Here is a 25288-nt window from a genome sequence, read left to right as displayed (position 1 = left end):
TTGGGACATGGGTTAGTAGGCATGGAGGTGTTGGATTGATGGTTGGACTCGATGATCTTAAAGGTCTTTTCCAACCTTACTGATTCTATGATTCTATCTAAGAAGCATCAAAACAAGTATGCCACTTCTGCTTGTCTGTGGAGAAGATGGCACCAATATGAGAAAGATGTCATTATCCTGTCAAGTCATGTTTGCCATGTGAAATGTTTCTAGAAGTAGAAGTCAATTGTAACACAGTTTATCTTTTCTTACAACTTAAATGGAATTCTTTTTCTAAGAATCTTTTTCTCATTGAAAAATGACAAATTATTTCTTAAAAATGCATGTATTTATTTGGCTTTTAAAATTTTATTCCTCTGAACATAAAAGGCTAATTCCTTACCATGTTTAGTCTTAATGAGTACAGAGCTAAATCCCTGCAATGCCTGTTACTTTTCAGCTTCCTGATTTGTGTCTGTATGTAGTTGAGGTCATTATTATAATAACTGTAACTGTATGCCATTACCTCTTTCACCTGAATAGTGAATAAAAAGTTCAAATTTGGTGGGTAATTCTAGTGTAACAGAGGAAGCTGACAGTAGAGTAATTAACAGTCCCAGAGGTAAATACAAGTAAATCCAAATCCCTGTTCATCAGAAACAATCCACAAAAGAATGTCTTCATTCTCCAGTCATCTCTGAGACAGCCCTTCCTGAGAAACCTTGTTTTGAGAGGCTTTTTCTTAGATAATTTCAATAGCTACGTATAGATGTATAGGCACTAAACTTAAGCAACTATTTTTTTCCTTAGTTAAGTGATAAAAAGTAACACTGGCATAATGTAGGATCTAATTAATGCATTCTCAGCAAAGACACTGAAAATGAATAGTACTTTCCTTTTCCTTTCTAACCCTGGCCTTTAAATTTTTAAACTCTAGCCAAGTTTCCATGAGACCAGATTGCAATGGTAAGAATAGACTGAATGCTTGAAAAAGAATAATTATTTTAATGTTTAGAAAGGAGACAGAATTTTGATTAAATTTGCTAAATGCTGTGTGCATTAAATTAAGTCAAGATCAAGATTTCTTTGGTTGTCATTATGCATAAAAATGCTGTAGCTGTTAGGTAAAATTTGTCATGGTAAACAGATACGCTGGTCATAAATCCTGCCCACAGCCAATGTGCTCATTGAATTCATGCATGAAAAATTTTTGTTTTAAATCCCTGTAAAATATTACTGTGACTTTTCCATTACAAACCTCATTTTAAAGTGATGTAAAGCTCACAGTACATGCTGTCTCTCATTTATTAGCATATTAACCTTATCTTAAAAATGTACCATGAAAATTTTGAGGGCAAAATTCAGAGATGCAAGTGTTTAATTACATCTCTTCTGTTTACAAATGCACCTAGCTGCCAGTGACCCTTCCGCTCTTACTCTTAATTCTGAGGCTATTTCTCAAATGGTACCACCTCAAAATACAGATTTAAAATGCTTTTGTTACTAATAGTGCTCTGGAAAATGAGGATGCTGTGCATGTGTTTACTCTTACGCCCTTTCTATTACTTCTTGCTGAGACATACCTAATAAGCGCCCAAATGTTTGTAACAGTGCTCTTGTGTGTTATGTTCTGAAAATCTGTATATATCACTTCATTCTGTCATGGCTAAGAGGTATCACGTAAATGAAATACAGAGCATTTACTCAATTGTGTCTCGCTTTGCTTTCTGGTGTCATACTGGGAGAGATGCATTAAGATTGCTTGTAGCTGCGCTGCTCTGACACCTGAATTCCAGAGCCTCTCCGCTATTTCCAAATCCCTTGTTTGAATTTGTGAGGTTACACAGCTGCTAGAGTCACTGCTTTTTCCTCCTCCTCCCATTTTTATAATGCAGTTTACTGAGAGTAGGGACAACTTGGCCAGGCAGTATGTTTTAGTATTGTTTAGGCTGTATGAATAGGGTAGCATTACAGAATAGGGAGGGCAACAAATGGTGGGCTAGGAGAGCTTGTAAGACGGAGAATCAACACAGTAAGGGAGTGATGTGCAGTAGCTTTTGGGTCTGTGGAGATGGAGGGACAGAAATGCGTCTTAGCTAGCTGTCTTTTTCAAAGTCTTTCCTGCCTTATTCCCCTTCCCTGTTGATCATCTTTTATTCATCATTGAAAACTTGACTTGTATGTCTGAGCAGCAAAATTTGCAAATCTCCTTACCTATTCTGTAAACTTCCAAACGGATAATTTGTGTTTTCTTTCCTGTTGCTCCTTGTGCTTGAGTAAAGTGCATATGCAACTGAAAAGTAGCATTTTTTGCATTTTTGCATCTCTCTCTTTAAAACTCTCTTTTGCTATGATGCATACAAAAAGCAAATTATTGCTGAAGAGCGATAACTAGTACATGCTGACCAGGATATCTTTGGTGTTTTCATGTTCTTCATTTTATATTTTTTGTCTAATAAGCTATGTGTTGTTGGGGAGCATTCTTTAGTGTTGTAATTAGTTTGAAGGTTGACCGTTTTACTTGCTGGTTAGATTGTGTGAAAAATAAATCTGATTTCTTCCTTTCCCATGCATCTCTGAGTTAGGTCCTCCTTTTCCCAACCCAGGGGACACTATGGATCGTAGTGAATGTGGTTTGTTTTACACGTTTGCCAAAATAAAGACTGCTTAATGGAATATTATATAAAAGCAAAAGCAGTGTATTAAATTTTGTCATGTCTTGTTTTATTCCCCAAAGGTGTTTCCATACCTTAACATGAAGCATGTCTCATGAGAACCTTTCTGAATGGCAGATTATCGCTAGTATAATTGTCAGGGGAAGAGGCACAAGGTATTGCTCGTAGGAGAGAGATATGGGACAAGTAGTTCTCCAAGAGCAGCTTTAGAAGTTGCCGTTATATTAAATCCTTTATATTTTTCAGGTGTTAGAGTTCTGTAGGTTTTATTCTTACTTGCTTACTCTGATGTGACTTTTCAGCAAACCATGAAACTTGCTACAAAAAATACAAAGCAAGACCTGAAAGTTTGTTGCATTGTAAATGAAAATAACTGAAATATTTCAAACTTTGTACAATTCGGAGAATAAACTCCACAAACAAATTTTTTGTTCTTAAAAGGTCTCTTTTAAGAGCTTTTCTCAGTATTTTTACTAAACAGTTTTCTGCCTCTCACATTTTTAGCCTTAAAAAACCTCACCTTTTATTTGCAATCTTTATTTTTTTATCTTGTTGTGCTAGGGACTGTAACATATGATTAAATAGAAAAACTGTCTCCCTCAGCTTGCAGTTTATAACAGTCATTTCCATAGGAACTGCCAGGTGGACTTAAACCCAGCTTCTGTCTCAGGCAAATATTCAGGTCTCTCAAGAATCTGGCAGTGATTACAACTGAAGTGGAAAGTGTGAAAAACTTTACAGTGGGGCAGGTTTTCCAGTTGCATTATCATGTCCAATTTCCTAAGTACTGGCAATGAAGTCTTAACACAGGGCTTTTTTTGTCCAGTATATTTCAAAACAGGAGAAACTATAGGCAAAATAGAGGATGGTTGGGGGGATATCGTATGGAAGCAGCGGGAGTGTGTGCAAATGTTGTCATGTCTGATTTCCCTAACGTAGTTTTAATTCCTCCTTTTCTACAATTAATCTGGCTGTAATATTTCATATTTTCAGCTTTCTCCCTGTCTCTTGTCTTGCCATCTTTTCCCTGTTTCTAGGAGAAAAGGACTAAAGAAAAAAAATAATCAAAGTTAATCAGAAGGATGTACCAAATCTAAAATAACTATATAATTCAGGATAGGTTTTATGAAGGTGAAAGCAGGACCTCTCTAATAATTATTTTCTTTTCCATGGCTAATATGTTTGAATAACCTGAGTGACTGTTACGGTCTAGGAGAGAATGTGAAGGCCATATTTTCATCCTTCTTATAATATTTCTCTTACTTAAAATAAATATGAAGAAAAATACCACTTTTCTTTTGAAATGAGTATAATAGTAATTAATCAGTATTTCTTACTCATAAGCTAACCATGCACACAATGAACTCGATATCTCAAAGACAGATTGTATACTGAAGTTATAGATCTTTTACAAGTCTTCAGGAATATAACATCTATTACAAGCAGATACTTAATTTTTAGTTCTATCGTGGTTTAGGAAGGGTAGGTGGTTCCTTTTCTAAGATAGTATTTGTGAATCAGTGCTGATTGTTACTGCTTTTTTTTTTTCCTCTTTTCTAGTTTTTAGGAGACTTTACACTTACTGTACTAGGCAGTCTTATTTTAAATACTATGAAGTGATTTATATTCTAAAAAAATCAGTGCCACAATCTTTTCAAGTATGAAATGCCCTGAATAATGTCTTTAAGATGTAGGAATTTTCCCATGGTTCTTTAATTCACTGGAGTGATAATTCTTCATCATAAAGACAGCCTTGTAAAAACCCAGCAATAGCTATTCTTATGAAGAGTCACTGTGAATGGCTGGTAGAAAGGAAGAGAGTGTGAGGAGAGTAGAAGCAGAAAGATAAAATATTGACTGGATCATCTAGTATCTGTTGCAATTAAGGTAAGGATGTCTCCATACTATGTGCAAGAGCAGCACTAGGAAAAATAATTGGAAAAAACAGAAGCAGTAAAGCCCTGTGTTCAATATTTGACTTTGCAGATAGCCTAAACTCAGTGCAAAATAAATTATTTAAATTTCTGTTCCCCTGGGAGAACCACGTGCAATCTTTTTGTGTGTAAATATCCGATGATGATGATGGTGAATCTATTTTATAGTTATGGGTTATTAGAATTATGACTTTTACTTCTGTAATTAAAAATGGGAAGTTCATCTACTCCTCAGATTACTTGAGGGGAGGCAGCCAGTCTAGACAGAACATAATTCCTTTTGGTTTTAATCATTTACATCCCAGTAAAATCCCATTATTGAGTTCTGTTTTTGAAGGCTCAGAAGGATTTATAAGGATTATAAAGATCATAAATGAAGCCACTGTACATGCAATCAAACAATGAATTGGACCGAGTTGTCTGTGCTCCGAAAATAGCAGCTACTAAGCCTAACTGGAACTTTGTTTGCAAAAGAGAGAGTTTAGGTGTTCATTCATGATAGATGTCCATTTCCGTAAGTCTGCCTCTTTATTGCACAATGTCAATGGTGAGAATCGTAATTCAGTCACTTCAACTGATCGTAAATATTCTGCCTGATATGCGTTACCTTTACACTGGTGAAGCGTACTTCTCATCCGCTTGTAGTTGCAAGGTTTTATGGTTTTTATCTTGAATTTGTATTCTGTTTTGAGCAATCCAAGGAGGAGAAGAGTGAGGAAGGGAGCAATGTTTGTAGTACAATCTACTTTTTCTGGTTTGATCTTATCTATTTAGTCACAGTTTTGACAGTCCTGCTGTTTTGTTCAAGTTATGTTTGCTAATAAAAAAAAAGTGTGGAGCTATATTTGTATGTTCTGTTAGGCCTTGATGTTTATGCATGGGCTGCAAACTTCTCTCCTTTGTTGATTCATACATATTTGAATTTATTTTCAGTGATTTTCTTTTTTAAAGGAAATACGAATAATTTAATACATGTCTTAAGCAATCTTTTTAACAGGTCTGATTCCCCAAACCATTTTTGTTCTGTGGTAAATCAAAGCGATATTCCATTGTATAAGCTGACAACATATAAATAGTAATTATGTTCCTGCAGCACGTTGACTGAATTGTTACAATTGAAACAGTATTTCACACGCTGTACCTCATTGATGCCAAGATAAATTTTAGAAACCATTTTGAAACTGCTGAATTACTTGCCATTACCGTATCTGTTTTGAATATTTGAGTGATAAAAGTTAGAAAAAACAAATTTTAAAATGTATTTTCAGATTATAATGGTTGTCTTGCCTTTTGCCTTTTAGAAATGAAAAACTTAAGAGTCTTAATTCTACAAAATTTGTCGTTTCTCTAATACTTTTAATCCTGTTTTAGAAAGAAAACTTCATTGGAAATGAAAAAACCATTTTAGGTGATTGAATATACTAATAATCTTATTTGGAGAATGAAACAGCACCTTCAGATTGTTTTTATATAAAAGCTATGTCTATCAAAAAAATAGCAGCATCTATAAAACCATGGTTAGAAGAAATACGTGCCAGACCATTAATATAAAATGCAAAATGTTAGACTGCATGGTCTTCAGAAGATGGGAGAACTAATAATGGGCTTTCGTTGGAAATGCAGATGTCAGCTGTGGGTGCCTTGAATTGTCAATAATAATGTTAAACACAGGGTAGAATATCAGCCTGAGCTTATTCTTTATTCTTCTCTCAAAACCATTAAAGCTAAGACAGTTGTGACATATGTTCCGCTATGGCTCAATAAGTGAAGACGTGCATGGAACGTATATGCGTGTATGTGCTGAATTATTCATGTCTAAGTTACTGCTTTGGGGAAGCAAATGGAGCGCGCTTTGCTGGCAGGTAGGCTTCGAACCATATCTCATGGAGGAAGAGAACAAATATTCTCAGTTTATCCTGGCCCAAGCTAGTTATCAGCTGTGTACACAGGCCCAGGCATTATTTTTCTTTTTACTATAGCTGCATTGGGAAAAAGCTGGATAAATATCAAATTCTAAGAGAAAGTACTTTAATGGGATTTAGCACCTACATACCCCATTTTGTTATCTGTACTGCATCCGTCTAGGTAGAGGACTTTCCATGTAAGGCTCACTGAATTTACTGAGCTGTAGCCACAAGGTCAACCTCAGAGGCAGGGGAAGGGAGACTTAAACCTGGAGGGGGGTGGCACCTCCTCAGGGGTACCTTTCTCCTTGCAGAGAGAGAGAGGGGACTGAGGCAGGGTGTGCAGCAGAAATCCCGTTATCCTCTTACACCCATCTCAGCAATTCCTGCCATCTTGTTCTATTTAATGACCTGGGATTTGAGTTACCAGCCCTTGTAGCCATGTTGTAGCCATATTGGCATGATGTTGTGACTTCAACATGGAGGTCTCTGTGAACCAGGTGGAGGGCAGGAGCTACAGCAGGGGAACAGCCTGATGCTTGACCAGGTTCAGTCTCTCAGTACCCATCTGGAGGAATGTTATTGGGACTGTGATTATTATTTTTTTTTTTAATTGTTGGGTTTTTGTTTTTTTTTTTACTCCTTTCAGCAAATAAATTGCCTTCCCCTACCCCCTCAAGACAATGGATATTAAATGAGCTGCAGACCCTGTTTTTTAGTATTTTTAAACACATATTTCTCTTGTGGTATGCTAGGTTCTTATGTTACTTACTGTGTATGAGTTCTGTTGGGAAGTTAATTTGAAATATTGTAAGTTTAAATTTAGAAATGTTCAGTCCTGGGTGGATTTCAAAGCTCTGTAGAAATCTTATTTTATGTTTTGAGGATGTGTGGAGGATTGTGTTTAAAAATCAAAACAATATTTTCAAGTGTCACATCTACTGCGAGCCCACTTCATGCTGTGACCTCTTAGTGCAATGCACAAAGTTTCAACAGGTGAAGGCAATTGAGCTGCTGGAGGAAGAGGTGTTGATTCAACAGATGACTCCTCTCTTGAGGCTTGTCTAAACAGTATTTGCTTCAGGATATATTTTAATTACTGTGAGGGGGAAGTGTAACTTTCTAGCATAGATAGGAAACACATGCTACTTGTTAATTTTGTTTTACCCTTTGCTAACAAACTTATTTTAAGTTAAAAATGTCTAGAACAGGAATTATCATCTAATGCACTCCAGTAACTATGCTGTGATGCAGTGGTGACCCTCATGCTTCTCAGACAAGCAAAAACTTACATATTGAAATAAAACCTCAAAAATCTGAATGCTTAAATTAATATAACATCTGTATTGCCTAAAACATACTAGTATTTGTTGCCTGGGTTTAGATTATACATGCATCAATGTCTTGTTTTTGGACAATTTTAAATGTGTGCTTTATATACTAAATAATCTCTTCCTGTTTTTATCAAGGTCTGTGAATTATTTATTGCAGCCTACATTACCCTCCTACTTATTTGCTAAAAGCTAGGATATTACCACTTGAAGGTTTTGGATCTGTCTGGGATAAATACATTGAATATTAGCAACATTTTTTGTAATTATGGCAAGTGTCTAATAACAAAGAAAAAGCCCTCCTCCTCCTCCAATATTGCTTTTATTCAGTATGTCCTTGATTTAAATTCAATGTTATATTAATTTTCTTATTGCTAATGTCCTGTGCTTTTGGGAGGATGAAATATTCCTTAACTTCTTGGTTACTTCGCTGATGAAGAAGTTGCTCAGCAGCATTATCTGTGTTTTTCCATCTCATATAATCTTATGTCAGCCTAGCTCTGACCTTTATATGGTGGAACCTAGTGGTAATACCCTTCTGCTAAACAGGCTTTGAAATAAAAATAATGATTGGCAGAGCTGCAGGAAATAATTAGTTCCAAGTAGATGTGAGAAGTGAAAGGATTATTTAAAGGAAAAGAAAGTGATTCAGCTGGTTTATGGTGCATATGAAGTCATCTCAGCTTTTAATTTAACTATTAAGGGATTGAAATAAATTTAAGTAACTATGCGAAAGCATTTTTGAATGAATCATTGTAAAGAAGCTCTCTAAATAACTTTACTGCTTATTGGAGGCTCAAATATTTGAAACATTAATTAGTTCGTTTGCTCTTTCAGACCTACTCATAAAATGTAGCTGAGTGGAAAGGCTACTGTAGGGAAGAGAGCATGGGCACTAGATCTTGCTGAAACTTACCTAGAGAACAGTTTATGGTGTTCTTTGAAATAATAAAAAATGTGTATACATATTTCCCAGGAAAGAATTCCTTCAATCAGTTCTTCAGTCAGTTGTCACAGAAGTCAAGATGTGTTTTCTATGTTTTAATTAGATGTACAACCAGGACAAGCTCAATCACTGTATAGATGAGTTCTCAAGTATGTTGTACATGGGGGAAGAAAGAAAGAAATAACAATTCTCCAGAAGTTTGTGTATGTCCCTTAAAAATCTGTGGATCATGCAGCCGTGTTCTGCAATGAATGAATAAAGCGAGCCACTCTCCTGCCTCTGGGATTTTCCCATACTCTAATTTTCCATTCATTTGAATGGGTCTTTGCTAATAACAGCTCCATGTATGGAAGGAAAGCAATGGTGAAGGCAAAGTTAACAGCCAAATAGGCTTTCTTCTCCTTCACAAGCATGGATCAATGACCAGAGATTAGGAGATGTTTCACCCATGTTGTCACTGTCTTTGTGCAGAATGTGCTTCCCCCACAAGTGATGGTGGCTGTGCCTCCTCGCCTTGTATAGATTGAAGCTGAGTCTTGTAAGAAAGTGGTTGTGAATTACATGTGGTATGGGAGCAATGCATAGTTCTTAAAGCTGTTGCAGTGAACAATTGAGGACTTTTGGTAGAGATCTAGTAAGGATCTAATGCTAGGAAAGGAATGTAAGAGAAACTTAATGCCCCTTTGGGAGCATGGAACGCAGAAGATTCTGGTGAAAGCCAGGATGAGTTTGGAAAGAACTTGATTAAACTCATGTTGGTCTAAAATTGGCATTCCATTTTTCTCCTAATTAAGATACGTGTTCAGATACTACTCATTCTATCTCTCACCTTTGTATGCCTCATCAGGATGTCATTTCGCCATTTATTTCCCTTGCATTCTTTCAGATTGACCAGTTCTGATTCTTTTTGATGCACGTTGGAGTGGGGCTTTTTTCCCTTTTGGATTCTCTTTCCATTTCTTTTCTAGCTGTGTTTAGTACAGGAAATATCTGGTTGCTGGTTCTCCTGCTCATCTGTACTGCTGCCACTGATCATTAGAGTCCCATGTCTTCCCAGTTTCCTGTGCTCATTGCTTTCAACTTTTGAAAAATTCTGGTTTTGAAGCCAAAGCCCTGTGAGGTTATTCTCTGTGGACTGTGAAAGGGACGGTTTTTCAAAATTTTGTGTAATGGGGTGGCAAAGTGAGGGATGGTCTCATGTAAATAACTTCCAATGCTGTATTGCGCTTGAAACAATGCAAATCTATGAGTTCATGCCTTATTGCTATGAAAGGGGTATGTTTGATTGAAACTAAATTTAGAATTTATGAGTTGCCAGTTGCTTATTTGCTCTTAGATAGTAAGAACATGATATGTATATCACTAATGGTTAAAATATAATAAACACCTTTACGAGCAATTATTAATCTGACGAATGCGCATTTTGAATGGTCATACTGATCTGGTGCAATGCACCAAATGTATAAAGAGCAATGTAAAGCTGCTGTTTTATTTCAGATCTGGAAAGGTCAGAGTACGCTACTGAGACTTGGAGAAGGGCTTTTACTACCTTTTTGTGACCGAGCCATCACATATCTTGCAGGTTTTTGCAGCCACTGGTTATTGGCACATTTTCCAACTGCAGCTATATTTTTCTCTTTTCTATGACAGAAAAGAGAACATTTGTGTAATTAATGCTTCTTTGAAGGCATCAGTGTAGTATATTTAAAGCAATGAGTTTGCTTAACTTTAAATCGCATTGTTGCATTGTCATTAGAAGTATTATGAACAAAATGAGCTAAATGACTTCAGAGGAAAACTATGTGGAAAAGTATGTGGCTGCTATATCCAAAGCTATAATTAGGGAATATTTAAATTATTTTGCTTACTTTTAAAGGTATTTAGGTATTTAACTCATATATGCTTGAATATGTATCATAGGTTTTTATCTTTCTATGAACTTTGATTTGATTAAGCCTCGTACAGCTGAGACAAATGCTTGAAAACCCAAGTATTTGGCAAAAACATGTAGTGATTTGATAATATTTTTATGTATCTATGATTCTAAATATTGTGTAAGGAAAACTTGGACTGTTCAAATAATTTGGTAAGTGTTTGGTTTTAATACAGATTTTTGTAACTTGGCAGGGACAGCCTGTTGGAGACTGTGATTTTAATGTTCGACTTGCATGTATAGAGAAAGAGATTATATTTCCACGACATGAAAAGATGAAGAATGGTCTTATTGACAAAACACAGGAACCGTTCAGTGTTCGAAACAAACCATTTTTTGACATCTACACTTCAAGAAAGGTAAATTTGATTTCAGTTGTTTATGTTGTGTCACTGAAGGCAGCAAAGCATTGTTCGGTATAGGTTTTCCCTCAGCTTCCAGCAAGTTCCTCTGCTAACGAAATGTTCAGCAATGCTTGGGGGGCGATTGTCAGTTTGGGATGCTCTGAAAAGTGGTTTTAGGCTACCTATTCCTTCTGAATTACTATTTTCCCATATTTAAAACCTGTACTTTGGCAAAACCTAATTCTGTAGTTTTGAAGTTAATAGCTTTAGGTCTGAAATGTCTCTGAGCTCAAGGGAATATCTGAGAGCTATGTTGTTTACACTGTCCTCTTCTGTAGGTAAGAATATAATGTTCTTTTTACTTCCAGTCCCCATTTGGCCATAGTATAAGAATCATGAATTGTGCTTAAACTCCCACTTCATGTTCAGCAGTGATTACTAAGAGCCCATTCTAGTTAACGTCTCCACATTTTACTTATTAAAATACTGCCGTAAGTCTTCTGAAGTAATGCATATGACTTGCAAATATATATGAGTGCCTATCTTTCATTGTGCACTCTTTTCTTCAGCATAGACATATCCTAACATTCTGTAAGATACTTTTATTCTCTTCTGTGATTTAAATGGCTCCTGGATAATACTTTCTTCTAGAGGACCTGTTTTTCTCAGCACTGCTGTTAGAAGTAGTCCTGTATCTCATCAACACAGAGCAATGAACATCAAATTGTCGGCTTCCATTTGCTTTTGTCATTTTCTTGATCCTGTAGCAGGTAATGACTCTCACCCCAAGGGGAGCAGCAATGGTATTTTGGCTAACCAAGAGTGGCTGAAAAGTAAACAAAGAGATGAGGCATAAGCTGGACTTTAAAAAAAACAAAAACCAAAAACCAAACCTATCAGAGAGTAGCAGTCTTTGGAAAGTTTAAGTCACAAACAATTCTATGAGAAGTTTGTGTGGATAAAGCACTATAAAAGTTTTGATCGCTTCTCTGTATTTGTGTTGTTGCATTTTTGGGTTGTCTATTTCAACATCGTAAATCTGAAGTAAATTTTTCATGGGGGGAAAAAAGCTGGTTGTCTAGGTCATGTAATTTTGAGCTTGAAATTAAAAGAAACTAGAACAGAAGGAACATCTTAAAAATGGTTTCTTACATAAATTTATAGTCTCTTGAAGTGTTCTGAAGTTCCAGGTTATTTAACCTCATTTAAAAATCACAGGAAGAACATGGTTGGAAGCATTCCTAGAAAAATTTCTAGGTAAAACACATATGTAAACAAATCTCATACTAGTTAAATCTAATTGCCTCTGCTTCCCAAAACCTAGGAAATTAAAATTATGCTCAACAGCTTTCTTTTTCCTGTCTAAAGGAGATTTCTGAATTGTCCATGTACATTCTGATTACTGGATTTTAACAATTCTTACTGTGGCACTTTTTAAAGTCAGCAATGAAATGATGCTATTTACTGGTCTTTCTCTGCCTTTCTCAAAGCTCTGAGCATAAACTCTTTAAGACATTGACTGTCTTATTACCCAGCAATAAAACATCAAAGATGTTGGTGAGGGAAAAAAAATTATACATGGCTAGAATTTGTTTCATAATAGATTTATAATTGCTTTTGGCACTAATGCTTGGACAATATTTCTTTATTTTGTCCTTGTCTTTGCCACCAGGTTTTATTAACTTGTGAATTATGGAATGAAGCAGTTATCTGGCCAATTTTTCTTCATTTTTGTGAAGAATATTCCTGTATGCAGCAGTTGAAGATACACACAGAGAGCAGGAGGGGAGTTACTAGCAGTGCAGAGCAAATAGCTAGTCTTATTTTTCTCTTATTTTAATAATTTCATACATTTATGATTTATCTACTCTGTACATGTATTAGATCAAATTGGTAGGAAAATAAAGCAAGTAGGAGTAATATCCTGGGTTTTATCAAACTATATGTTTTGAAAGATTATTTTTTTAACTAGGCCTCATTTTGTCAGTTAACTTCCCCCCCCCCCCCCCCCCCAGTTAGTTAGAGCGAGTAAAAGTCAATGGCTGGTTTGCACCACAGTTATATAGCACATTTTCTTTCTCTGGGGGTTCCTTTTCCTCTGAGAGTTTTGCTGCTTTTTTATGAGTGATGAATATACCCTTGAAACAGATACAGTGGTGACTTACGCAGTTTGAGAGAGCAGGGCATCTGAAAGTGTGAAGCATGGCTATCTCTTTGGGTTTTGTTACTTATCTCAAGCTTTTAAAAAACAGTATTTGAAGATGTCAGTAAGTCTGCAGTACCAGGTAAAACTTTAAGGACATGGCAACCTGCATTTGAGGTTATTATGTTGCAAATGCGGTTCAGTCAACAAATTCTCACCCTAATCTGTTATCACCACCTTAAAAACATCTTCGAGATAAAAGTATCTATATGCTTTTAATTTAGTGGGGTATTTGGGTTTGGTGTGGGTTTTTTTGATGTTTTTTGCTGTTGTAGTTGGCGCTTTTTTGTTTGTTTGGATGGTTTTGGGGTGGTTTTTATAAGGGGCAATCAGGGCTGACTCTAAAGCTTTCTACGTTTTGGGTTTGAAATAACCACAGGTTTTAAAATTTTCTTTTTGTACAATGCACTTTATAGGTTTTAAACAATCCTTGTCCTCATTTAAAGTCACTATTATCTAGTGAAACATGTTCATTATATTACTGTTGTAACAGAAAACTTCTAATGAGGCTTTAAATCTGATCACTGTTTTCGATAAGTAAGAAGTTTTATGTCAATATTTAAGAATTGTTTGTATGCCCTATGATAACTGTAAGCTTTAGGTAGTACTACCAGTATTGATGTGGGGTTTTATCTAAGGCAATATTGGTAAACGTTTAAGGGAAATTATTAATAGAATCAAAATATATTTCAAATCTGTATCTGCTCAGAAGAATAGTATTCATAAAAATACATTATCAAAAGAATAATATTTAGACTAAGAATTATTGTTGCTCTTATTTATCTCAGAAATACATTTTTTGTTTCATTACTTCTGTGAACTTGATGAGCGTGATTCCTGTAACGCATCCTTAGGATAATGAAGCAGGGATTACGTCTTCATACTCATCACAACTTTGTGAACAGAATTTTTCATTATATATGGTCAAAATAGACTATTGTTTTGAAGCATTGCCCTATCCTGAAAGAGGACTATTTAAAAATAGTATTGCTTTGCCCAAAATATCTTTTTCCTCTGTTTATTCAGTCACCTCTGCAACTATAGCAACAAATGTACTCATAGCAATGAAGACCTCATTAGTGTAGCTGAAAGAGCAAGCTGGGTTTCTTTTGCATCAATGACAAATGTCTTGACAGGGTTTACCAACTCTGTGTGCAGCACAGCAAGGTCTGCAGGGAGACAAGGAATTCCTTCTAGCTTCTAAGTCTGCTCATATTCAGATTGACTCAGCATATCCATCAATCCGTCTCCAGAGATGGTGGCAGCTGAATGGATGCTAAAGGACTGACAAATGGGACCTGCTTAGGTAGATCTTTTCCTTACGTTTAATTAGCCGTTTTTCTTGTTCTTCTCCAAGAACAGCGGGATCCTTTCATCTTTAGAAAGGATCTAACAGGATCCTTCCTTTCTTGAGTAGAGGTCCTTAAAGATTTACAGCCTTGAGTGGTCTCAGAAAAGCTGTGCGTTTTCTTAAGCTTGGGTTTCTTCCCTATCTCCAGTTCTTGTATTTCGCTGACAGAAAATGTAGCTTCTCAGGTCACCCCCAAGGCTTGTTATTTTCAAAGAAAGATCAATGGATGTAGCAGTATTTGCCCACAGATAAGGTGGATCTCTGATTGCACCAGCATATTCAAGACTGAAAAAGTGGAAAACCCATACCACTGATCAGAATGTGTTTCATCAAAATTCTTGGACTATGTCTTGGAGGTTTTTTCTGAAGCATAGCTGGGTTTTATTTAGGGTCAAGAAGAGAATCAAGTGTACTTCTGAATTACCGCAGCTGGAACCACACATCACACCTTATTTTTCTTTTGAGAAACTTCAGTTTTTGAAATACGTTCCCAGGACACAGTTTGAACCTCACAAAAGTAAATATTGTAGAGCTCTGCCTTCACAGCCTCCCTCCATCATTCCTTGCTATGACCTGAGTTAAGACATAGTGTTCCAAATTGAAAGCTGTCGTTAGCCATTCTTCTTACTAACAAGAGCACTTATCAGTAAATGTGTGTTAGCTTGGGTGGATTGTAGGAAGATTACTCAAAAAGGTCAGGAGTCTCAGTGCTATATTTAATAGCAGAATAAGTTGCTAAAACTTTTAATTATACCAGGAAAAATGACTGTTGTCCCCATAGGTTTAGTTATTTTCAGTGAAAATGTGGAAGTAATTACTTGAAACAGCAGTAAACTTTGTACTGTGTTATATAATATGTCCAATAATGAAATAGTTCTTAGAGTTATGGATTTGGGACTTTAATACCAGAGTTAGAGTACCGGCTGTTTTTTTTCTAATCTGAAAATAAATTTATTGTGAAATGAAATGCACTTTTAAAGTGCAATTATAAAGTATGGTAGCGTTTATAGTTGTGCCTTGACATTTGTTGTTGGTACTAGATTTTGGAAATAAGGGCTGTATCTTTCCAATGTTATATTTTTATAATGTTATTTTAAGATGTTGAATGTTATTTTAAGATGTTTTGATGGACTTCTGTTTGTTTTTTGCAAGACTGAGTTTTGGTGGTAAGAGGAAGAAAGGAAAGGGACAGTCACGTGGGGACAGGTTGTATATTCTCGAAATCTCTACAAATGTTACCTTGTTGAACTTTGATATTGATGGAGAAAGCAGTATCACTAAATTTGTCTGCCTCTCTAATCAAAGAATCCTTACACACAGTTTACTCTTTCAGTGTTAGCTGGGAGCACATGTACTCTGAGTGATTTTGCCTTTTAATGTAACTTCCAAATTCTTTTAGAAAGGTATTTTTGAGCAATGTTGAATCTTCGCTGTTTGTCATTACACTTGCATGATTGGTCACTTCGATTACATAGGTTGCTTTCATTTATTAGGGTGCATCAGAATTCAAGGAGATGACATGGTCAAATCTCCCAGCTCTCCCACCCATCATGTAAGGATAGCAGCAGTCCATGGAAGAAGCTGAGTTTTAGGCTTCCTTGATGTTGAAGTATTAAAGACCAGTGAGGTTAATGCTTTATATGCTGCATATTCTTAGCCTTTTATTTATACAAATATTTTAGGATTTTCAACAAGGACATTATCTTCATTGTATTAAACAGTAAGTATAGGTACGTAGAAATAAACTCTTGGAAATGATGCAGGTCTTGGCTTTCATTGCCTAAACCAACCCACAGTTCTTTTGCAAGGCTTTTTTGTGTGGACAGTCCCAGCCTGGATGCCATCACTAAAGCCTATTGTCTAGTGAAAATGCTGTCTAGCAGGAGTAGAAAAAACGTGCCTTTCTGTGCAGTCCATGGTCCCATGGAGAGCTGCGCCCATCATTCTCAATGGAACAATAGGGCTAAAGGTTAAACAATGATACAGGTCAAATGAACAACCTTTTTCAAATGTTAGCACGCTGTATGTCAATGACTTGTCAGTTCTTAGACTATTATCTGGTTTTAAAATGACAGTTTGTCCTAGAGGGATTAGAATGAAGGTGAGTAATGTCTGCTAGGAGATTGAATGGTCTAGGATCTTCTTGAAAGTTTTCAGTCAAATCTGTGACAGATGACTTATTTTGTTCTCCTGGTTTATTTGACATTTGGATTTTTATTTTTATTTTTGTTTTTTTTTTTTGAAACTGCTTTTGTTGTAGTTAGGAAAGGTGGAATGTTTAAAAGTTTGTACAAAAAATTGTATAGCTACTGTTGAGGTGATTTGCTTTGGAAAATTAAGTGGCTGCAGACCTCTGATGATGAAGGAGATTGCGTAAGTGCATGACTCGCTGTTGTTGGTGTGAAGGATTTTGCAGGCAGCTGAAGCGGCTGTAAGCTAGTGTTTGCATGGCCTGAAAAAATGAACCCTGATAAAAGGCAGAATATGTGGACATAGCTCATCCATGTCTGCCAAGAGAGCTGTTAACTCAAAACTGACTGTAAATGACCACAAAGCCCTGTCTTATGTCGCCAAGTAGCCTACAGACAAAAATGTGGAGAAGGTTTGCAGTCATGGGACAGAAGACTAAAGAATTCAATGGCAGCAATGGCAGCAGCAGAAGTGTCAAATAATCTCTGTCTATTTATTGGAGATGTTGAATTCAGCGTCTTGGTGGAGGGGGAATGTTACCATCTGGAGGGTTTTTAATGCCAAAAAGACTTGTTTCCTCTGTTTTTATTTTTGTTTTTATTTTCTATGCCTTAAGGAGAAGCTTAATCAGCTCACCTTTCAATCCTGCATTTCCTGACCCAGAGTTGGCAATCACTCTTCAGTGTCTGGCCTACACCATAGTCCTCACTCCATCTGTTCTGTTCCAGGTTTTTGGCCTGTTTATCATCTCATCTCCTTTTAATTATCTTCTAACCCGTCTCCCCTCTACCATTTTGTTTCTGTTTGCTTTTATTTCTTTACTTTGTATATTTCTTCCTCACTTTGTCCTATTCCATCTCCCCCAAAATGGAAAATCAAATGTTGTAAAAGCAGCATTGCCTTATTCCACCCTTAGATGCTTTTGTGCTGGTGGTTATCTTCACTCAAATTTTCTTTTTGGAGTGCTTTTCTTCCTGTAAATGCAAATAATGGTTGACCTGAGGAATCTAGTAAACAAGTAGTGAATAAGAAGCTGGAAAGATGTTACCTTATGCTTATATTAGAATTTGAAGTCTTCACTTGGCAGCTGTCCTGTATCCCAGCATGTAGTACTTCAGCCTGATTTTTTCAAAATGATTTTACCATGTGAATTTTAAAGGTAAGGACAGCCAACCAGACCAAGTGGAAGCTTTGTAAATTGTAATATGAAATAGATGACCACACTGTGGCTCTCGAGCTGAATGTAGGTTACTACCACTTAAAATTCAGTGCTTGAACTGGAGCTATTTCTTGCAACCAGCTGCAGCTCTGGAATGACATGGATACTGTTCAGGAAACATAATTTCTGGCAGTGGGATGGCAGTGGGAGGATGAGGGTAGCAGGAACTTTGTAGGCCAGGGCTGGTGGGGTGTCCAGCTGCCCCTGGGTCTTTGCTTTCTGTGGGGCAGGGCGGCTGTAGTTATTTGGTTAGATCTGGTTTATACCACCAGATCTTCCCTCGTGCTAGGGAAAAACAAGACTCAGCTACCACTAACTTTTCAGCCTACTTGCTCTGGAGGAGTCACTTGAGGAGACCCGTTCACGAACAAGAATCTGTGTTCATTTCCTAGAGTTAACAAAAGAGGATTAGGCTACTTCCTTTTGATTATTATTATTTGTGATGTGGAAGGTCAAGTGTAATATTTCAGCACAGTATAATTTTGGTTAGGGAAAAGGGGAAATAGTTTTTTGCTTTCGGTTTAAGAAATTATTCACACATTAGTTACATTTCACATTTTTTGGGAAATGATCTACTGAAGTTAAAGCAAACAGTTTCTAACATTTCCATGAAGGGTTATTTTCATAACTAGTGGCCCATGTTCGATATCGCTAGTGGTACAAATTAAATTAATGTAGAATAATTCAGATGTGGAATATATAATTAAATTCTGACTTGCCAGACTTGCCAAATTATAGCGTGGGAAAGAAAACAATGAAACTAGTGGAAAAATAAAGGCATATGGATGAAGCATTATACTTGGTGCACACTGTAAGTTTAAACGTCAGAACAGTATCTATTCAGTTTAGCTTTTAACATTTTAGCATTACCTTTGAACATTCTAACATTTTTGTAAATTATTTCTTCTCTATTTTGTGCAATAGAAATAATATTCCTTCCTAAGTAGGAAAAATGTCTTTAACAGTGATTTCTACTTTCAGTTTTGTGGTGTATTACCAAAACAGAGAAAATGCAAATCTGTTTGGACCTAATTACCAGTTGGTATCCCAGTATGGGCAATTGAATTGGTACATTTGAGATTTTCTGAATTAGTTAGAGGACTCAGCTGTGGTGAGTAAGTGGGTCACTCCACTCATTAATTGAGGGGCAACTGTTTAATATTGTCCGTTGTGCCACTTCACAGCCTGTCACTTTCCACACTGCCTCCTGGCAATACAGCTCCGCAGGGAAGCCATCAACCTTCTCGTATTGGAATGATGTTCAAGAGACATGCGCTTAATTTGGATAAAATGAATAAAAGCACAAAGAAAACTGTAAAGATGGGGGTGAAATTTAAAGCAATTTGTTATGATACAGGATTATAGGACATCCCTGCTAGCTCTTTCTTTTCTTGTGATATGCCCAGTTTTGCAAAAAAATACTGTGCAAAATTAATCTTTAAAATCAAGAAATAATAAAATCTTTTACTGTTATGGCCTTACAGCAGCAAGTTTTATTTTCAACTTTGTCGCAAATAAAGCCCTCAAGTGCCATTGCATAGCAGAAGAATCAGTCACTTTTAAATATACACAGTATAAAGTTAAATCTTAATTTTTGTGTTAAAGTCACTGCATCAGTGCCCAGTGGAATACATTAACCCAGTTTGAATCAGGCATTGTAACAGTAAATGTATGAAGACTTCATATTCTTGAATATTCATTTTATGTCTAATTGAATTATTGTATATACAAATTTGTCTTTGTTGATAAGTCTTAGTGGAAATGCTTAATAAAACATAATCCTTAATTATCTGATTTAATTAAAACAGGCCTGTCCACATTCTTGACAACCAGAGACCCGATTATGTTGTAGCAGTTTACACAGGGGTTAGATAACAGATAAACCCTATCAAGTTTGTAACGTTGGAAGATCATTTAGAGAACAAATTAAAATGTATTTGGCCCCATTGCACTCAGCTCAATGTAATTTTTTCCCTTTGACATCAGAAGAACTTTTGAATGTTGTATTTGATCAAACCCAGAGTATTAGGGAGCTTCTAAACATTAGCGGGAGAACCTTGCTCAGTTGAGGACATTGGGTAACAGACTTTACTGAGTATCTGCCATCCATTCAGGAATGTTACAGATTGTGGATCACTTGTAAATAGGTCGCACAATTTGCTAGTGGCACCCATTAAACACACCTATTTGCTAGTGTCACCTCCTCCAGCTCCAGCAGGATTCTAGTCTCAGGCAGGTATGCTCTGCCAGGTAGGAGAGCATGGGGAAAGTGATGTGAACAAAATCCCAATCCCTAAAAGAAAAAACTGAAGGTATGTTGCAGATTGAAATAGAGAACTGGAGAGAGCACAGTAAATTAAATGGCCAAGCTATGAAACATAGTGCTCTGTTTTTTCATCAGGTAAAATAAATATGAAATATTATTGCTGTTTGGCAGTGGCATTCCCTCACAGCCTCGAGGAATCCATGTTTCTCCCATTTTGAAGCTATCACAAAAGTCAATTAAAGTTTCTTGAAGCAGCCTATTTCTCTTATTTGAAAGAAGCATTTGAAAACATCATAGTTAATTGATGTCAATTTCTCAATTGTGTTTTTGAGAAGAGATTGACAGTGAGAAATGCCTAATGCTTATTTTGAATTCAGGAATGCAGATGTGCTGTCAAATTAAGCAGTAATGCACATAGCGCTTGTGTTATTCTTGGGTATTGTTTTGAATATATTAGGTACATGACCTTTGGAGTTGTTCACTCAGAACCAGCAAACTGGTGATAGCTCAGTGGGACTCTTACTGCAGCGTGCTCTACATTTTTCTAACACGTCTCTATGAATAATTATGGAACACGGCATATAGCTAGTGTTAGTAGCATCTTTAAAGAGCGCAGTTAATGAAGTAGCTGCAAAACCAAAAAGAGATTAAAAAAAAAATAGAACCATCAAACTTTATTCCCTGCCACCTCCACAATATATTTTATTGTTGTTCACTATAGCATTTTTTCCCTTGTGGCTGGGTAATGAAATCAAGCTAGTATGGCTCTTCCACCTTCTCAATATCGGAGGTTGCATCCCATCACAGACTACAGTAACTTCCAGCTAATCACATATCTGGAGATGGCTTTTCTTTAAATCTTTTAGAGGGGTAGTAGAAAAGATGTAAGAAGCAGGTTTCAGAAGATGATATATATGATTTCTCTTGCTTTAAGTTCTCTATGAAAAAAATCAGACTATAACACTTCTTTTTGAAACTGGCAGCAGTTCTAGTAGGAGCTGGGAAAGCTCTGAGAGTCCAGTGTGTGGAATAACTTGTTTTTTTCAGAGGTGCCTCAGTCATGACACGAAGCAGGTTGCAGATAGAAGGGATGAGTCTCTTTGGCTTTTCTTGCTTGGAGGTGTTGCTTGTTCCCCATCAGATGAGTATAAACAGGAATTTCTATTGCCTTCCTGTTCTGGAAAGAATACATAGACTCCGGTAAATACTTTTCTGCAGAATTGCTCTTCTAAAGACAATCAATGAAGAATGGTGTCATTAGTTAGAATGCTAATGCCCAGGCACTAGTAGTTTGGATACTTGTCAGTCATCGGCTATGAAATTATATAGGCAAATGGTTGAGAAAGAAACTGTACAGTTTCTATGGTTCTTTGAATTACGATGTTATTTATGGTCTGTGGCCTACTAGTATCAAGTCTTTGGAATACTTGGCTTTTACATCAAGACATCAAGGAGTCTGGGAGCCCTGCACATCATGCTCTTAGCCAGAACACTTGGAGCTGAAGTACAGACTGCAAGTTAAGCTAGTGGCAGCCTGAATCTGCAGCCTTTCAGCTTCATCCACTTAGAATGCAAGAGAGCCATCAAATGAGAACATATTTATAATACATCTGAGGGTTGTTGTAGCTGTGATAGCTGTGAGGTAAATGAATGTTTATTTTGATGCTCCTGCTGAGTTTCTAACTAGTTTTAGACCAGAGGAGAGTACATAGGTGCCAGAGCAAACCCAGGTGGAATTAGGTCACCTTCCTTCCTCTCTGTGCACGCACCTGTCTGTTGCCTCTTCATGTTATTTCAGCTATGCTGCTCCCGCTGTTATTAGTGCAGAGCTCGTGGAGGTGCCCAGGTGAGCTCTTATGATAGCAGGTGAGTTCCTGTCCTGCCGCAAGAGCTGTGAATGGGCTGCACATGGGCGAAGTGACCCTGGTAAAGGTGGCCACCCGCAAAGTGCTGTGAAATACTAGAAAGTGAGCCTCCTGTGACAAGATTTCTCCTTGTCATTATCTGTAATAAGAACAAGTGGGAGACTGTCAGTAAACATTTTCTTGTGGAATATGAATTTCAGGTTCATTGTCTTCTAACAGTGTTTTGCTACATGAGCCATTAGGTAGGGCCGTATGTAGTTGAATACCATGAGTGATGCTTTAAGGGGTGAAGCAGTGTTAGTGAAGAAGCATATTCCTCTTGCAAGAGAGTTTTTGTTACTAGAGACTGGTCAATCTGTGAAGCTAAATCCAGTTGTACTAAACACTCCTTTGGCCAAGCTTTAAAATGAGAAAAGCCTGCCTTGCATGCTCGCTTTTTAGGCTACAAGTTTCCTATCCTTAGCAGGTCATTTTGTGCTGGATTCTGGTTTAGTGTGTTTAAAATTATTAGGGTAGCTCCCTTATGGAATTCTTAAAAAGTACTTCAGTGACCAGTTGTATCCACTGTGCTTTTGTTGTGGCTGTTGGCTATTCCTACACCTAGCAGATGGCACTTGCTTAAACTGACAAGCTGTGGGATAGCCGAGCATTACTAATAAAACCTATCACATGTTAAACTTGACCTGACATTAATCAAGTTTTGAATGCTACAAATGATTCATGGATAATAATTAGTCTCTTGATCATATTAGTGAACATCAGTCTCACATTGCTGCCATTATCTGCTTTCATTCTTATAGGGAACAAATCCATTGCAGTAATTAGGTGTTTTTAATGTCTTTTGAGTCAAAATGTTCTTCGTGATTAACTTGGCAAAGAGGTTATTTTTAGTCTTTCAGTATGATTGGTTTCAGAGCTTCTAGTAAATTAACAAACTGAAAGGCTTTCCATAAAATAGTATTTTATAAAAAGTATGCATTTTTTTAATTTTATCAACTGAGAAAATTCCCATGTGTCTTTATGCAGTCAGTTGGTATAATTTTCATCACAATATGATTCAGCTGTTGCCACAAATTACACAGTTCAAAATAGTGGTGATTTTGTTAAACAGGTGAACCTTTGGAGTTTACTTTTACTCTTCTTGTTTAGTACCGAGTTACTGGTTAACATCAAGTGCTTTCCTACAGACAAAATAACATGTATAGCTTTTTTCTGTTTATATCTTGAATTAGAATCTTGAGTGGATGGCTGCATGACAGCTAGGATTTTGAGCTTTAAGCATAAATTTTTTTAAAGGATTTTCATGCAATTTGAATTATACACTGATTTTACATCCCAAGAACATGAAATTTCTTGTTAAGTTATGAGCAGGTGAGAAGTTTATACTTTGTGTTCCTTATGCAGTTAGGGCAAAGTAGATAATTTCACTGGTTTACTGAAAATGTAGCAGCTATTCTTCAATATGTGTTGGTTCTTAGTGAGCATATAGAACTTCGTTAAATAATCTTCTTAAGGAGTTAAGTTTTTAATTTATTTTATACAGTTTTTGATCCTGCTCTTCCTTTATGCATATTTAAGACCATCAGCATGGGCCAGGAAATATTTTGTAACTCCATGATTTTTTTTTTTTAATATACTAGCTTAAAAATATTTAGTATAAGCTGTGCTTTTCTGACTGTACTCTCAGTTATCATGCTGCATTTCCTTTCTTGCCTCTTTGTTGCTGGTTTCCCAGCAAACAAAAATTGAAAAATCTTTAAGATAAATATAGCCAAATACAATGAATAATTGAGGATGTGTTATAGAATTGGACTTTACCCTGCTTTAAAGATACACTTTAATTAATACGTTAAATAGTGGTTTTTACCTCATTTATTTGACATTAGGTAGCATATCATATTTTTATTAGGAAATGCGAATAATGCAAAGGAAACTGGGTCATGTTAAATTGATTAAAAATCTGCTCTTCAACATTTTTATAGGTGATTTGGAGGAAAACATGAAGTCATATAAATGAGAGATGGATTACTGATGTTTGCATGAGGGAAGTAAATGTTGATGTTGAAATGCTACTTACAGCTTTTGGAATCACAGGATGCAAGTAGAAACATTTACTTGTATGGCCATGCGCTAAGTCACACTCGTGAGACCATAGGCTGTGCTTTTAGGACCTCCAAGGTTACTTGGAAGGAGCCACTTTGAGTCAAGCAGCCAGCTGTAATGAGCCATTGGCTGGTGAAATTCTCCTTTGGCAAGTGCTCATGTATCCAGAGATCTGCTTGAAAGGATACTCCTGAGGAGGAAAACAGGGAGTGCATTTTTTCTTACTGCTATGGCTATCCTCGAATATTCTGTCTAGTCTAGCTGGGATGGTTTCAGCTGATGAAAAAAAAACAACTCTGAGTTTAGAAGAGACACTATGGAAATATTGAAAAGTTATATCTGCTTCCTTGTGAAACATTTGAAATGTGAAGCTAGTTTATTTGCCCAAAAAACCTATCAGAGGTGATCTTGATTAGTGTCTATAAATAGAGGAACAAGGAAGAAAATTTGAAGGAAGAAAAAAAATTGCTGAGAAATACGCATTAATTTTTTAATTGCGCATGCAATAGTTCATTGGAGCAACTTAATGAAGATTGTGGTTCTCCATCACAGCATGTTGCAACTTGAGACCGCACAATTTTCCAAAAAAATTACTTGGCACTTGAGCGTATCACTTGAAGAGGAACTTAAATATGCATGAGAGGAGAGGGTTTCATTTCATCTTCATAGCTGTCCGAAAGTTAGTCTGAACTGGTAATACAGGCTATGTATGGTTTTGGGCAGGGAGGGAAGGAAGCAGTGGAAGAAGTCTTTGATCCTCTCTCGTCTCCCCCCAAACTGTTAATTTACACTACATTTCACAGAATCAGAGAATTGTATAGGTTGGAAAAGACCTTTAAGATCATCGAGTCCAACCGTAAACCTAACACTACCAAGATCACCACTACACCATGTCCCTAAGCACCTCATCCAAACGTCTTTTAAATACCTCCAGGGATGGCGATTCAACCACTTCCCTGGGCAGCCTGTTCCAATGCTTGATAACCCTTTCAGTGAAGTAAAATTTCCTAATATCCAGTCTAAACCTCTCCTGGCTCAACTTGAG

The 25288-nt window shown here is 36.6% G+C and overlaps 1 protein-coding gene across 3 annotated transcripts in view; it reads left to right on the top strand.

The window, feature by feature from the left end:
- Window positions 1–25288, top strand: part of RNGTT (RNA guanylyltransferase and 5'-phosphatase) — a 197062-nt gene that overhangs the window by 65068 nt on the left and 106706 nt on the right. For all 3 annotated transcript variants that reach the window (XR_012775201.1, XM_075498347.1, XM_075498348.1), the window contains exon 11: window positions 10897–11061. Coding sequence is in view for 2 of the 3 variants with exons in the window: in XM_075498347.1 (XP_075354462.1) it covers window positions 10897–11061 (165 nt within the window). In the remaining variant the exon portion in view is untranslated. The remainder of the gene's footprint in view (window positions 1–10896; window positions 11062–25288) is intronic.

This window comes from Mycteria americana, chromosome 3 (assembly GCF_035582795.1).
Source record: "Mycteria americana isolate JAX WOST 10 ecotype Jacksonville Zoo and Gardens chromosome 3, USCA_MyAme_1.0, whole genome shotgun sequence".
Lineage (NCBI taxonomy): Eukaryota > Metazoa > Chordata > Aves > Ciconiiformes > Ciconiidae > Mycteria > Mycteria americana.
Note: the sequence above shows the minus strand (reverse complement) of the source record. Positions and strands in the feature narration are given on the sequence as shown.